Source organism: Vigna umbellata, chromosome 3 (assembly GCF_029865625.1).
Source record: "Vigna umbellata cultivar VRB3 chromosome 3, Vumbellata_1.0, whole genome shotgun sequence".
Lineage (NCBI taxonomy): Eukaryota > Viridiplantae > Streptophyta > Magnoliopsida > Fabales > Fabaceae > Vigna > Vigna umbellata.
In genome coordinates this window covers 24,303,055-24,317,826 of record NC_142167.1, presented here as the reverse complement: position 1 = coordinate 24,317,826, position 14,772 = coordinate 24,303,055, and the positions used below count along the sequence as shown (strand labels likewise).

At 34.3% G+C, this 14,772-nt stretch overlaps 2 protein-coding genes across 2 annotated transcripts; both read right to left on the bottom strand.

The window, feature by feature from the left end:
• Positions 1 to 2,902: 2,902 nt before the first annotated feature.
• Positions 2,903 to 4,167, bottom strand: LOC148202042 (uncharacterized). Its single transcript, XM_088109510.1, has 3 exons — positions 3,916 to 4,167; positions 3,370 to 3,774; positions 2,903 to 2,971 (listed from the first exon to the last, which is right to left on the bottom strand). The coding sequence occupies exons 1-3, from the start codon at positions 4,165 to 4,167 to the stop codon at positions 2,903 to 2,905; spliced, it is 726 nt and encodes a 241-aa protein (XP_087965636.1).
• Positions 4,168 to 7,530: 3,363 nt separating this feature from the next.
• LOC148202041 (uncharacterized) lies at positions 7,531 to 8,891 on the bottom strand. The gene is made up of 4 exons (XM_088108542.1): positions 8,642 to 8,891; positions 8,335 to 8,551; positions 8,088 to 8,249; positions 7,531 to 8,006 (listed from the first exon to the last, which is right to left on the bottom strand). Exons 1-4 carry the CDS (start codon positions 8,813 to 8,815, stop codon positions 7,531 to 7,533), a joined length of 1,029 nt encoding a protein of 342 aa, XP_087964668.1. The 5' UTR covers positions 8,816 to 8,891.
• Positions 8,892 to 14,772: the final 5,881 nt, after the last annotated feature.

Here is a 14,772-nt window from a genome sequence, read left to right as displayed (position 1 = left end):
CATTCATCCTTAGAATAGTGTGGAATTGAAAACTAGAGTATTAGAGTTTCTCCCCGGAAATTACAAAGAATTTAAAACTTTAGATGCATTAAAGTCCTTCCAAATAATATGAGTTCATGGAATTAAAAGCTAGCAAATCTAAGTTGTAACACTGCCGTCCCCATCAAGAGTTGCTTCCAAAGTGTCCTCCTCGCTCTCTGCTCCCACCCAAGTGGATGATCATCGCAAAAGGAAACATACACAAGCAACAACAACCAAGCAAGCAAGGGTGAGCTAGATATAAAATCATGTTATAACAGTCACAGACAACATGCAAATAAAGACAAATACAATACACTACACACACATGACTTGTTGCACTTAAACTTGACTCATCCGGACTAGAATGATTGCCGAGCTATGGCGAGTTATGCACTCGTGGTGGCCTCTACTGCTTTGCAAAGCCATTGCCAATGGGTTTTACCCTACCACACTCACGAGGTTAGTTCGTCATCATTCACCTTGGGTCATACTGGAAGCACCCAAGACTAGGACCTCCTGCTACTCCTCACCACATGAATCAATCCTCTCTACTTGAGAATGAAAGACCATTGGAGCGTCAGGAAAACCCCCAAGACTGAGCTACCATGCAATTCATTCTAAACATTACTAGGGCACCACCATGAATGTTCTCCTGAAAGATCATGGAATTACGTCCAACACTATAGGGCACCACCATGTGACCTCGCTTTGAAATCCATGGAATTACGTCCATCAACCATACTAGTACAAGCACATATTTTTAACCACCAAACATGTTTCACATACTCACATAATTGTAATATAATCACATTATCGAATCATACTATGCGTTGCAATCATCCCACACACATAATTCAACCCAAAACAAGAGCAAAAGAGGCTGGAACCAAACACTATGAGCTTTGGTCGAGCACTTAAGGCTTTGGTCGAACGGTATGACTTTGGCCTCGCATCGAGAGCTTTGGCCGAACGCTACCAAATAAACCCTGACCGAACGGTACCAAATCAACACCTAACCGAATGGTACCAAATCAACACCTAACCGAACGCTACTAAATCAACCCTGACCGAACGCTACCAAATTACACCTGACTGAACGCTACCAAATCAACACCTGCCCGAACGGTACCAAATCAACCCTGACCGAATGGTACCAAATCAACCATAATCAAACGATACCAAATCACCACCTGACCGAAACGCTACCAAATAAACCCTGACCAAACGCTACCAAATCAACACCTAACCGAACGCTATTAAATCAACCCTGACCGAACGCTACCAAATAAACCCTGACCGAACGCTACCAAATCAACACCTAACCGAACGGTACCAAAACAACACCTAACCGAACGCTATTAAATCAACCCTGACCGAACGCTACAAAATAAACCCTGACCGAACGCTACCAAATCAACACCTAACCGAACGCTACTAAATCAACCCTGATCGAACGCCACCAAATAAACCCTGACCGAACGTGTTCAAGACCGAACGCTAGGGGTTTTGGCCGAGCATGTAGAGCTTTGGCCAAACGGTTTGATCTTTGGCCGAACACTAAGAGCTTTGGCCGAACGGTTTGATCTTCGGCTGAGCTCTAAGAGCTTGGCCGAACGGTAGGAGCTTTGACCGAGTACTGAGACCTTTGGCCGAACGCTATGAGGCCGAATGCTACCCAGATATAGGGTAACTAAAAACCGAATGGTACTGACCGAGAGCAGCACCAAACCGAACGATATAAGACTGAGAGCAGCATAAGACCGAACGGTCAGCTGTAGCATTCTACAACAGAAATTTTAAGTTCCACAATTACTCATACAGATTCATACAAAACAAGGTCACTCTAAACACAAATTTGTTCATCAAACAACAGAATATTACAGATCTCAGCACATGTATTGTTCATACAACCCATAGAAAAGTATCTAGCTCCCCTTACTTGGGTTTCTCCAAGCACAACTATTGAAATTGTCCTAGCAGTACCCTTGACAGCACAAGAACTCAACCTGCCCCGATCGGAAAGAAGAAGACGTTCGATAGATAATACATATCTTACAGGAGTATTAGTAGATTAAGAGATAATAGAAGAACTTACCTCAGGATTGTTCTCAATGAAAGGGTCGAGTGCTTCGGAGCGAGGGGGCTCTTCACTTCCTTTATTGATATACGCTTCATTGACGGGAACTTCTTCACTAGCAATTTTTTCACTAATTTCTTCACTAGTAATTCCTTCATTAGTAGAAGGATCTTCTTCACTCTGTTCCATTTCTGTAGGTTCATCCTCGATTACTCCTTCAATTTCTTATTCATGCTCTCCAATTTGTTTTTTTTCAAAAACTGATGATGGAGCTGCCAAGTACCAATTTCGCTCTTTATTCATGGACTCCCCCTGGAGAGCATAATTGTGTACTATAGGAGAAAAGAAAGGTTCAGATTCTAGGAAAGTCACATCCATAGTGATATAGGTTCTATCGGTGGTAGGATCATGACATGAAAATTCTGTAAAATTTGAAACACTTCATCTTTAGTCTTCATCAAATAAACCCATGTCATTCGTGTGCAATCATCGACAAATATTACAAACCAACGGTGACCAGATACAATAGTCCTAGGGGAAGGTCCCCACACATCAGAGTGTATTAGAGCAAAAGGAACACTGCTTTTATTCAAACTCATATGATAGGAGGTTCTATGGCTTTTAGCCAGAATACAAGTATTACATGTAAACTCAACATTTTTCAAATTTAAAAATCAATCTGGAAATAAGTTTCTCAAATAATCGAATGATGGATGTCCCAACTAACGATGCCCAAACCATATTTCCCGTTCTTTGCCACTGACCCGGTGGTGCACATGATATGCTTCTCCTTTGTTAAAATCATCAAGGTAGTATAGCCCCCCCTCCCTCCCTCTTAGTACCACGTCCAATAAGCTTCTTGCCGAGAACATTCTGAAGAAGGAAAAAAGTAGAGTACATCAATAGCACACAATTGAGTTCTTCAGTTATTCTACTTACAGACATTAATTTATTAGATAGTGTAGGAACAAGAAGAGTGTGAGATAAGGAGAGTGAGGGTGATAATGTCACAGTTCCAGCACTTGTGACCGGATATGTAACTCCATTTGCATTTGCAATGCAAGTCCTACGTGGTGGGGTTGAATGAGAGAAGTTTGTGGGATCAAAAGTCATATGGTATGTTGCCCTAGAGTCAATAATTCATGCATTTGCATGTTGAGACTTAGAACTACAAAAACCTTGACCGCAGTTACCTGGTTCCATTGAGACGGAGGAGCTGGTCATAGGAACAAGCGACAATCAAGACTCGGCAGTGACTATCGCAACTTTACCAGTGCCTCCTCTAGTGAAGTGGTTTCTTTTTTCTTCTTAGCTTGCAACTCATGCCACCATTCTCGATACCCATGTAACTTGAAACAAGTTTCACGAGTATGTCTAGTGTTTCCACAATGTGTGCACTTTCCTCCATCGAATGGGCCTTTTGACTTCAAGACGGAGTTGTGTTTCCCAGCCACTAGTGTTGGTTGTTGACCAATTTTTGAGCCTTTAGTGGCCATAACCGCACCACTTTTTATATTCTCTACCCCAGATGTCATCACGGTCTGACGAGTGTCCTCTCTTAGAACATATGGATAAGTCTGCTCGATCGTGTGAAATGGCTTCAGTTGGAGTATGTCACTTCGAATCTTATCAAGTCGGTCGTCCAATCCATCGAGAAAGATATAAATTCTTTCCTCCTATAGCAAATCATTGTATTTTTGTATATCTTTCCTGCATTCCATGGGATTAAGACGTCAAAACTCTATCTCACGCCACAACCCTTGTAGATCATTAGAATATGTTTCAATCAATCCCCCCTTCTGCCGCATCCGGGTTACCTTCCGTCGAAGGTCATAAACCTGTAACGTATCATATCCATCAAAGTATGTCGTACCAATGGCGTCCCATACCTCTTTAGCGATTGGAAAGCGGATAAAATTCCCCACCAGTGAAAGATGCATTAAGTTGATCAACCATCCTTTCACTATCGCGTTCTCAGTTTGCCATTTACGGAATGCGGAATCAGTTTTCGATGACGGAGGAAAAGATCCATCAATATATCCCAGTTTGGCTTTGCTTGAGATGTACATCTCAGCCACCTAGGACCGTAGGGCATAGTTGGAACCATCCAACTTGATGTTGATCGGTACTATTGAAGAATCAGAGATTGACGATTGTGATGTGGGTTGCGCTTTCGAGAAAGCCTCCGTCATTTTGGCCGTAAGATTTTCACAAATGGACTCGGCAGCAGAAGCATTTGATGGCTGCACCGTGGAATCGCCATTCGCTGAAGAATCTCCCATTTCGGATGAATCACCCATCTATTTAGAGTTGTTTGCATCCCAAGATTATGCTCTTGATACCATGTATTAAAACTGAAGGTATTTTATTCACCTTAATCTTTTATTGAGTCGTTTACAGAGTATAAATAGATATAGGGAAGAGGAATTTTAGGCGCTTTTCTAGCCTATTCACGATGCTCCTAACTAAACATAAGTTTATCCCTTGATATACGTGATTTGAAAGCAATTACAATAAATGTTCCTAATTTTATGAGATTATAATGACTCATGCCAACAACTGAGACATGTGACAGTTAACACACCTTCTCCCTAGTAATTTTTTGGAACAAACATCTGAAAAAGAAGAACTCTAGTTACTTCAAGAAGATTACAATTCTTTTCGTTTTTGTAACCCTGTTTTTGTTTAAGAGTGTTTACACATGTTAGTTCATGAACAATACCATTATGAGACAAATAATTGAGAAATTCATTATTCAAATATTCACTACCACCATGAGACCTAATTCTTTTAATATTTTTTTCCAAATTGATTTTGGACAATACGGAAAAAATTAACAAGGATTTGGAAAACTTCTAATTTGTGTTTCATAAGGTATGTCCACATGACACTAGTACAATCGTCAATAAAGGTAACAAATCATTTGGCTCCAAAAATATATTCTACGATAGGTCCTCAAACATCATAATGAATTAAATCAAATGGAGAAATACTCTTTTTATTACTAATAGGATAAGATGCACGATGGTGTTTTGACAACTTACAAATAAAAGACTCAACAGACTTCTTGTTAAACAAATGAAAAAATAAGGATTTGATAAGATTGAATGAAGGATTCCCAAGCCTTTTATAGGTAAAATCGTCTCTCCCGTAGCAAGGTCTTGAAAAAGACAATAAGTTGAAAAAAATGTTATTGAACAATTTAAATCATGTGTGACTTTTCTCTTAAAGATAAAACTATTAGCTAATTGTGGAACATGTAAAACATCCTTTAATACAATAGATGAGTCCAAAATTATACTCACAAAGTCGCATATAGGTATACCCTGACCATTCGCAACTGTAGTAAGTTGTTCTCAATTTGTTTTACCATATGAGTTGAAGGACACATGAAAAGGTGGCATATGATCAGTTGCTCCTGAATCAAGAATTCAAATACCTTGAGACACATGACCAACAATATTGAGATAAATCTTAGCTTTCATGGATAGAGTACAGGATCCAGAGGGCTTACTCATTGATTCAACCATTGCTTCCAAACACTCGAATTACTCTTTATAAGCTTTCATATCAAGAGACATAAATGTTTTTCCCCAAACTGAGTTGTCTGTGCGAGAACAGAGATAGAGAAGAAGCTTGAAGCTTTTGGGTTTGCTCGCGAGAAATATAAAAGAGAAGAGATTAGGAAAAAAAACTCCGAATAAAGTTTTTTAGAGAAACCAACAATTGGGAAATTGGGATTTTTAATTAGGATTAGGTAATTTTTTTTATTAAAAGCTTTCCCCTTTTTAAGAGTAATAAAAAGAAAATTTAATTTTAAAAAAAATAAATTAAATTATTATTATTAGTTTTTGCAAATAATAGATATCTGCGAGTCGGATAGTATAATACTGACACCCAACCCGTTTAGAAACAGGTATTAAAATACTCGTTATTCGTTACCTGCAGATAATAAATATCTGTGTATAGTAACTATCCGTCATGGATTTTATCCACAATAGTAACTATCCATAATGGATTTTATTCCTAGATATTCGCGGACGCAAATTGTTTTTTCTTTCCCTAATCACAACCAGTAATATTCATTCTTTTATATGCTTTCAAGATTTTAGAAAATAAAAATAAAAATAAATATTAAGATGATGGATAATCTTTTTAAATAAATCTTCATTTAAAATGCTTTAGTTTTAATAAAAATATACAATTTACTTAATTACATCTAATAGTAATTATCAAGATGAATTATTCATTTTAATTATTTTATAAGGGTACTAATAATAATCACATTATCAGAATTACTCTTAAAAGTCTATGTAATAAACATGTAAATAAATAGAAAAAAGTAAGTAAGGGTTACAAAAGAACATGCTAAATAGGCTTTCAACACTAGGCCCAACATGTTTCTCCTTTCTATTTTCACTATTATTCTTGGATTTGTTTGAGAGTAGAACCGCAAAACTTCGGCGGAATTTCATAGCCAAAATAAAAAATGCCATATATTCCATTCCATCACAATGGTAACATATGATATGACAGTGTAGTAAAAAGATTTGCAGTCATTACAACCCATCACTTTTAAATGAGATTGGTTTCTTAACCATTTTTTAAGGCCCTACTCCTTGATAAGAAGCACGTTGATGTAGAGCAATTCAAAGCCCCTTCCACAAATGAAAACAAAACAAACCAAGAATTAAGAAAATGATAATTGGAAAAGTAAAAGAGAAAGCAAAAGCAGAAAATTATATATTACTTCTTTAAGGAGATTCTTTTCAATTGACCTTCTATCTTATATCTCAATTTCCTCCCAATCGAGAAAGACAATGGAAACAAAAGCCCAAAATCTTTGTATCACCTTTCCTATCTAACTAGTCCTTGGTGAAAATCTTTATAGTCAAATTTCCCAAAGTCAAGTTGAAACTAACCCATTGTTGAAAAATTCAATTTAATCCAAATTAAATTTTGCAATAATAATTATAATAGTGATCAGTGACAAAATTCACATACAGGTTACCTTGTATCAAACTAGTAAACCAAAGCTTACAAGTTACAACACACATTAAACAATTGTTTTCTTTTCTTTTTTTAAGATCTCTTCCAACATTTTATTAAAAAAATGTTTCTCTTTTATGCTAGTTCAAATTCGTAAGTTAAAATGTATATAATAAAAAAAATTCATCAGAGCAATCAAAGCCAAGGACAGATCCATCACTGTTAAAAAGAATTTGAAAACTTTATTCATTAGGAGAAATTTTCTTTACATGTTTTCCAGATGAATACAATATATTCCTACAAGAAAGAAGTAAGCTAAAATCACTGAAAGATAAATCATTTTGGCTTTATCTAATAACCAAAAGCTAATAAACTAGAACTGCATGTCCCCTTTTGTGTCAGATGTTATTGCATAGAATCACATCAATCTAAACAAAAAACCTTCATGCATCAACCTGAGTTAAAGCTGGACCATCAAAATAATCTTCAGCAAAGATGCCTATGTCTTTGAAAGAGAAGTTTGACCAGTACTCCATATCTAAATCTGAAAACTTAACGTGTGATAGATCCAACTGTGAATGCTCCTTCTCTGTTTCTGCGATGGAAAACTCATTTGGTATTGAATTTTCCAAAAATACATGAGAGGCATTGCAGTCTAATTCCCTCTTATCTTCTGTGTCAGAATCTGAACTTATAGGAGAAGGGTGAAGGCTGGGTTGATTACTTATTTCTTCTTCAGGACAGACCACAACAGCCTCACAATGAGTAACAACATCCTTATTACATGTTGTAACAGATTTATTGGTTGCTGTTCCAGGTTGTGTCTCTATGATTGATGAGGTGGTGGGAACTTGTGAACCTGTAGCTGTGGAATTCACAATTAATGATTGAGTCCCTAATGGTGGGAGCACGTTTAGACCTGAGAGAGAACATGAAATAAAAGAGTTAAAATTAAATTGAAAAGATATTGTATGCTTAACATAGACAGAAACCATTATACCTTTAACTTGATTTTTCTTCCCAGGTGGTCTACCACGAGGTTTTTTTGCAATTGTGGGCGCATGTATTGCTTCACTATTCTTTCTCTTGTTAGACTGCTGCCCGTGTATTTTGTTGTATGTGTTTGTGTTCTGAACAAAGGAGGTGGTACCAGTACACACACCTAAAAAAATAAAATCAAAACTATAACACTTCGAGGACTGTAATTTCAGGAATGAAAAAAAACACCAATGTTTAAATTCATGTACCTGAAGGGGTTTTATTCGTAACAGGAATATCTATTGGGATTAGCCTCTGAAAGGAACGATAAGCATAGACGACATTTTGCACTTCCTGCACCAATTTCTCAACTCTGTACTTTTCTTGCATGATCGCAACCCTTTCTTGATTCAAGATTAAGTTTTTTCTCTTCAAAAATATATAATCATCGAGTATATGCTTTAAATTTAACGAAGGCTTGTATATCTAGAAAACAAAAAAGGAAAAATTAAATGAATTTGGTTAAGAGAGAAAGAGAAAAAGAGTTGTGCATTGTTAAAAGGAGAAAAAGAAAACCTGATTGAATGAGGAACCGGCGAAGAGGGAGGATGCTTCCATGCGGAAGGTGGCACGCGTATGCGATAAGTTGTTGGCGCAGAGATACTGGTCTACTATGAATGCAACTTGACTCGGCGAAATGTTAACCTTTCCGAACGATTCTTCCACTCCCAGGCTTTCTTGCATCATCATTTTTTATTTCTTAGAATGCAAGCAAAGAGAAATCGTGATGGCACTGTGTGAGGACAGTTTGTATTTAAACACACCAGTTTCCCACCTTTGAATAATTTTTTTAAAATATTTTATGTTTTTTTCACTTTTAATTTCCCCTTATCCTTTTATTCAATTCTTTTCTTCACTTCTATTTACTTAAAAATAGTTATTCTAAACTCTAATCACTCTTTTGAAATTCCAAGAAAAATCTATTAATTAGATTCAATTATTCACTCTCAATTATAAATAACTTATATTTAATCAAATCTATGTTAATATATCAGTAAATTAACAATCTTTTATTTTCTAAATTTATAAATATTTTTTTAAAAATTATTCATTTTTCATCCAAAATAAAGTATATTTGAGATTGTTACTTTTAACCCACTACCTAATCTAATTAAAAAGTTGTGTATTGAAAATAAATTCTCGAAATGTTCTTTTTTCTTATATCTTTTGGTTATAAAATTACAAATAGTAAAATGTTTATAACGCATTAGAAAATTCTATGAAATTGTCCGCATAGTTACATTTATTATTAAACTTTCAATCCTCAATTCATGTTGTAGTACTAAGGAAAGGGTTTCAGTAATTAAATGGATTTGAGAGGATTTAAAGTTAATTTTTTTATTGTTTATTTCAGTGGATTTTGGAAGTAAAGTTTGTGAGAATTAGTGTATAATTTGATTGATGTGACAGATCAAAAAATTTTACTTCCAAATTCATTCTCACTTACCTCCAAAATCCACTCAAATATATAACAAAAGATTTACCTTCAAATCCTCCCAAATTCATTCAAGTGAACAAGGGCCAAAATTTGAGTTCTAATTACATCAAACTCATCATTCAACCTACTAAGGAACTTTATAATGCAATCTTCTTTACCAATTTGTTTTTCGTCGTTGCTAGCTACATAAACACATTTAACACTGGATCATGTGGTGGAAGACCCACTGCACAAGGAGGATTTTCATTTTAGTTATTACAAGAACTTAATCTTTTTCCTGCCATCATGGGAAATGAAATATTTAAAACTCTTCAAATTCAAGAGCTATAATTGTAAAATACAGATAAAAAAAAGTCACAAGGGACAAAGAAAATTAAGACTTGAGAAATAATTTCTTCTTCGTTTATTCAATTTAATAAACAGAAAAAACCAGTAACAACATATATAAGTGTTTGATTGTTCGAGACCAAACACTCCTATTAGCATAAAACCTAACGGGGTCTTACTCGCACGGATATCCGCTTAAAAAATATCCGCGGATATTTTAAAACCCGCGGATATCCGTGGATACCCGTGGATATCCCATAAATATTTAAAAAAATATATTTTTATAAAATATTATAATAAAATTTAAATAAAATTACAAAAAATATATAAAATATAATATATATTTAATTAAATATAAATTAAAATTTAATTTTAATTATATTTAACTTTATAAAATATAAATTAATGTTAATTTTAATTAAATTTAACTTAATAAAATATAAATTAAATTTTTATTTTTATTTTTTGCGGGTAGCGGATATCCGTGGATACGGATAGTATAATACCCGCACCCGACCCGTTTATAAGCGGGTATTAAAAAACCCGCTACCCGCAACCCGCGGATAGTAAATATCCGCGGGTACCAACTATCCGTCGCGGATTTTATCCGCGGATATCCGCGGGCGCGGATTTTTTTGCCATCCCTAGGTCTTACTTACTGTACACCACGATTTCTTAATTTCCCCTTATCCTTTTATTCAATTCTTTTCTTCATTCTATTTACTTAAAAATAGTTATTGTAAATTCTAATCACTCTTTTGAAATTCCAAGAAAAATCTATTAATTAGGTTCAATTATTCACTCTCAATTATAAATAACTTATATTTAATCAAATTTATGTTAATATATCAGTAAATTAACAATCTTTTATTTTCTAAATTTATAAATAATTTTTTAAAAATTAATCATTTTTCATCCAAAATAAAGTATATTTGAGATTGTTACTTTTAACCCACTACCTAATCTAATTAAAAAGTTGTGTATTGAAAATAAATTCTCGAAATGTTCTTTTTTCTTATATCTTTTGGTTATAAAATTACAAATAGTAAAATGTTTATAAGGCATTGGAAAATTCTTTGAAATTGTCCATTTGTGCATAGTTACATTTATTATTAAGACTTGAGAAATAATTTCTTCTTCCTTTATTCAATTTAATAAACAGAAAAAACGAGTAACAACATATATAAGTGTTTGATTGTTCGAGACCAAACACTCCTAATAACAAAAAACCTAACGGAGTTTTACTTATTGTACACTAGATTTCTTTCCAAATCCATAAAATTTTCAAAATAACCATTTTACTGTTTGAAAAATTGTCTTCCAGAATTATGTTCTAGAAACGTTACGGAATTTCCAGAATTATATTTGCTAATGAAATTATAGGAACATAGTTTTCGAAATAAATATTTCAGAATAGAATTTTTCATATACATGTATTATAGAATAGATTTTTGAACAAAAAAGTTTAAAATAATATATAATATCTTTCGGAATGAGGTTTTTTAAATACTTCTAATATATTGTGAAAGTCATTTTTAAAATATATTTGGGAAAGAGCTTTTTCAAGATGATTTTTTTTTCTGCATTTTTTTCTTTTCTATGTCTAGAACATTCATTCTCGTCTTCTTCCTCTGCAGCAGTAATGATGAAAGCGGCGGTGATAGCAGTAATAATGACAATATGACGATGTGGTAAAGTGTTAGAAAATATTTGAGTTTTTTTCTATTAAGTCAAGCTTCTAATCATTTAAAGGAAAATTTCAAGAGCTCGGTAGCATGCTATATCAGAAGGGTTGTGAAAAATTTTCCATTAACACTATTCAACCCCTCCCCCTTCTAATGTGTTTTTGGTACTTCGTTTATTTTGTTAATCCCAATGATAAAAATACTAGTTATACATCAACTTCTGAAAATAAGAAGATGTCCAAATCCAATAAGAAAGGATAAAATGCTAGATGGGTACCCAAATACGAAATAATCTTTCTTGCAAATATGCTTAACAGTAAAACAGAAACCCTGGTCCTGGTAATTGAACAATGGGTGCTCATGACACATGACCGGGAGAAATGTGTATGTTCCAAAGTCTAAGGAGTAAGAAGGGAGGAATAGTAATCTACGAAGGAAACCAAAAAGGCAAAATAATTGGCATTGGAAAGATATGTACAGACATTTCCCCCTTTATTGATAATGTATTCACTAACATAATTTGTTTAACATAAGTCAATTATGTGACAGTGAATATAATGTTGTTTCCGAAAAAGGCCAATGTAGAGTCATAGACAACAAAGGTCTACTAGTATTTTCTGTTGATATGCAAGGAAACTTATACAAGATAGACCTAAATGAGTTGCATGCTCAAAGTGTTTCATGTCTAGTGTCTATAAAAGATGAGGCAATGATATGGCATCATAAATATGGACATGCAAACATGAGATTAATCTCAAAGTTGCAATACCATGACATTGTAAGAGGGTTGCCTAAAGTGTCATTCAACACAGTCTTTTGTGATACTTACGTGAAAGACAAACATGTCAAAGAATCTTTTAAATGTAAAAATGTTATTTATACTAAAAGACCTTTTGAGTTGTCTCATATAGAAGTATTTGGTCTTACAAAAACCACATTTGTAAGTGATAAATGTTATGGACTAGTAGTAGTCAACGACTTCACTAGATGGACATGGGTAAAATTCTTAACCTATAAGGATGGTGCTTTTGACACCTTTTCTAAACTTTATAAGGTAGAAAATGAAAAAGATTGTAAGATTATGACAATGAGAAGTGACCAATGGTGGAGAATTCGAAAATGAACATTTTTAAAAAATTTACAAAAATTCTTAAATAAATCAAACTCATAAAAGGATAGAAAAAAAACAAAGAAAAAAATCATTACAAAACACAACATCCATTTATTTGAAAATTGAAAATTTTATAAAAAAAGAACAAAATAAAATAAAAATTAACAAGTCTGAATCTATTTCTATTGAACCTAACTATCCGCCTTAGTTTCACTCTTCTCCAATTTCCATCTTATCATTGAAGAAAGAAATAGGGAGGGAAATCCTAGTTCACCTAAAACTTATATATTTTGTGGGACCATTTTGATGAATAATATAAAGCAGTAAATGTAAGGTTCTATATAAAACCAAAGCCGTTTTTGGTTAGTATTGGCTTGAACACACTCAAAACACCTGCTGTTAATTGGTCATTGTCTTGTTGCATTCTTTCTCAATCTCACAAGTTCTTTCTCCTTTCCATTTCTTCATTACTGTGTACACAAATATTTCCCAAAACTATTGTCAAATTATAAATCAATTTATAATATATAATTAAGTATAAATCTTATTTTAAGGTTTTGTAGAACTAAATTATATTTAAAATCTATTTCTTAATAATTAAGACTTTAAAATATCTCATTTTATATTTAAATTCAATTCACATATTCAAAGTAGTCAAATTATACAATAATTCTGCTAAAAAGAAAGAAGATAATACAAAACAATATAATAAATAATAAAAATATTGAATTAATATCATTTTTAGTTGGGATGAATATTAGATCTTTTTACAAAAAAATGGTGTAATTCAAAGTTAATATTACAAAACTTAGGCATTTTTTTAAAAATATTTTTTTTTATCACCACGAGTAAGTCATGTTAATTTGAGTACATATATTGTGACGTCCCAATATATAATAAAGTCATCATCATGCATAATATAGGAAAGCAGTCAAGAGTAATTAGGATTTCAGTCATCCTTAGAATAGTGTGGAATTGAAAACTAGAGTATTAGAGTTTCTCCCCGGAAATTACAAAGAATTTAAAACTTTAGATGCATTAAAGTCCTTCCAAATAATATGAGTTCATGGAATTAAAAGCTAGCAAATCTAAGTTGTAACACTGCCGTCCCCATCAAGAGTTGCTTCCAAAGTGTCCTCCTCGCTCTCTGCTCCCACCCAAGTGGATGATCATCGCAAAAGGAAACATACACAAGCAACAACAACCAAGCAAGCAAGGGTGAGCTAGATATAAAATCATGTTATAACAGTCACAGACAACATGCAAATAAAGACAAATACAATACACTACACACACATGACTTGTTGCACTTAAACTTGACTCATCCGGACTAGAATGATTGCCGAGCTATGGCGAGTTATGCACTCGTGGTGGCCTCTACTGCTTTGCAAAGCCATTGCCAATGGGTTTTACCCTACCACACTCACGAGGTTAGTTCGTCATCATTCACCTTGGGTCATACTGGAAGCACCCAAGACTAGGACCTCCTGCTACTCCTCACCACATGAATCAATCCTCTCTACTTGAGAATGAAAGACCATTGGAGCGTCAGGAAAACCCCCAAGACTGAGCTACCATGCAATTCATTCTAAACATTACTAGGGCACCACCATGAATGTTCTCCTGAAAGATCATGGAATTACGTCCAACACTATAGGGCACCACCATGTGACCTCGCTTTGAAATCCATGGAATTACGTCCATCAACCATACTAGTACAAGCACATATTTTTAACCACCAAACATGTTTCACATACTCACATAATTGTAATATAATCACATTATCGAATCATACTATGCGTTGCAATCATCCCACACACATAATTCAACCCAAAACAAGAGCAAAAGAGGCTGGAACCAAACACTATGAGCTTTGGTCGAGCACTTAAGGCTTTGGTCGAACGGTATGACTTTGGCCTCGCATCGAGAGCTTTGGCCGAACGCTACCAAATAAACCCTGACCGAACGGTACCAAATCAACACCTAACCGAATGGTACCAAATCAACACCTAACCGAACGCTACTAAATCAACCCTGACCGAACGCTACCAAATTACACCTGACTGAACGCTACCAAATCAACACC

Bases quoted from the DNA above. Each gene is read 5' to 3' on its own strand.
- LOC148202042 (XM_088109510.1), bottom strand. From the start codon at position 4,167: ATGTACATCTCAAGCAAAGCCAAACTGGGATATATTGATGGATCTTTT. The intron at 3,775-3,915 runs GTAACCCGGATG...GATTTGCTATAG, and splicing joins TTTATGACCTTCGACGGAAG to GAGGAAAGAATTTATATCTT. The intron at 2,972-3,369 runs GTAAAGTTGCGA...TTCCTTCTTCAG, and splicing joins CTTCACTAGAGGAGGCACTG to AATGTTCTCGGCAAGAAGCT.
- LOC148202041 (XM_088108542.1), bottom strand. From the start codon at position 8,815: ATGATGATGCAAGAAAGCCTGGGAGTGGAAGAATCGTTCGGAAAGGTT. The intron at 8,552-8,641 runs GTTTTCTTTTTC...TTTGTTTTCTAG, and splicing joins CCGGTTCCTCATTCAATCAG to ATATACAAGCCTTCGTTAAA. The intron at 8,007-8,087 runs GTATAATGGTTT...GTTCTCTCTCAG, and splicing joins GAAGAAAAATCAAGTTAAAG to GTCTAAACGTGCTCCCACCA.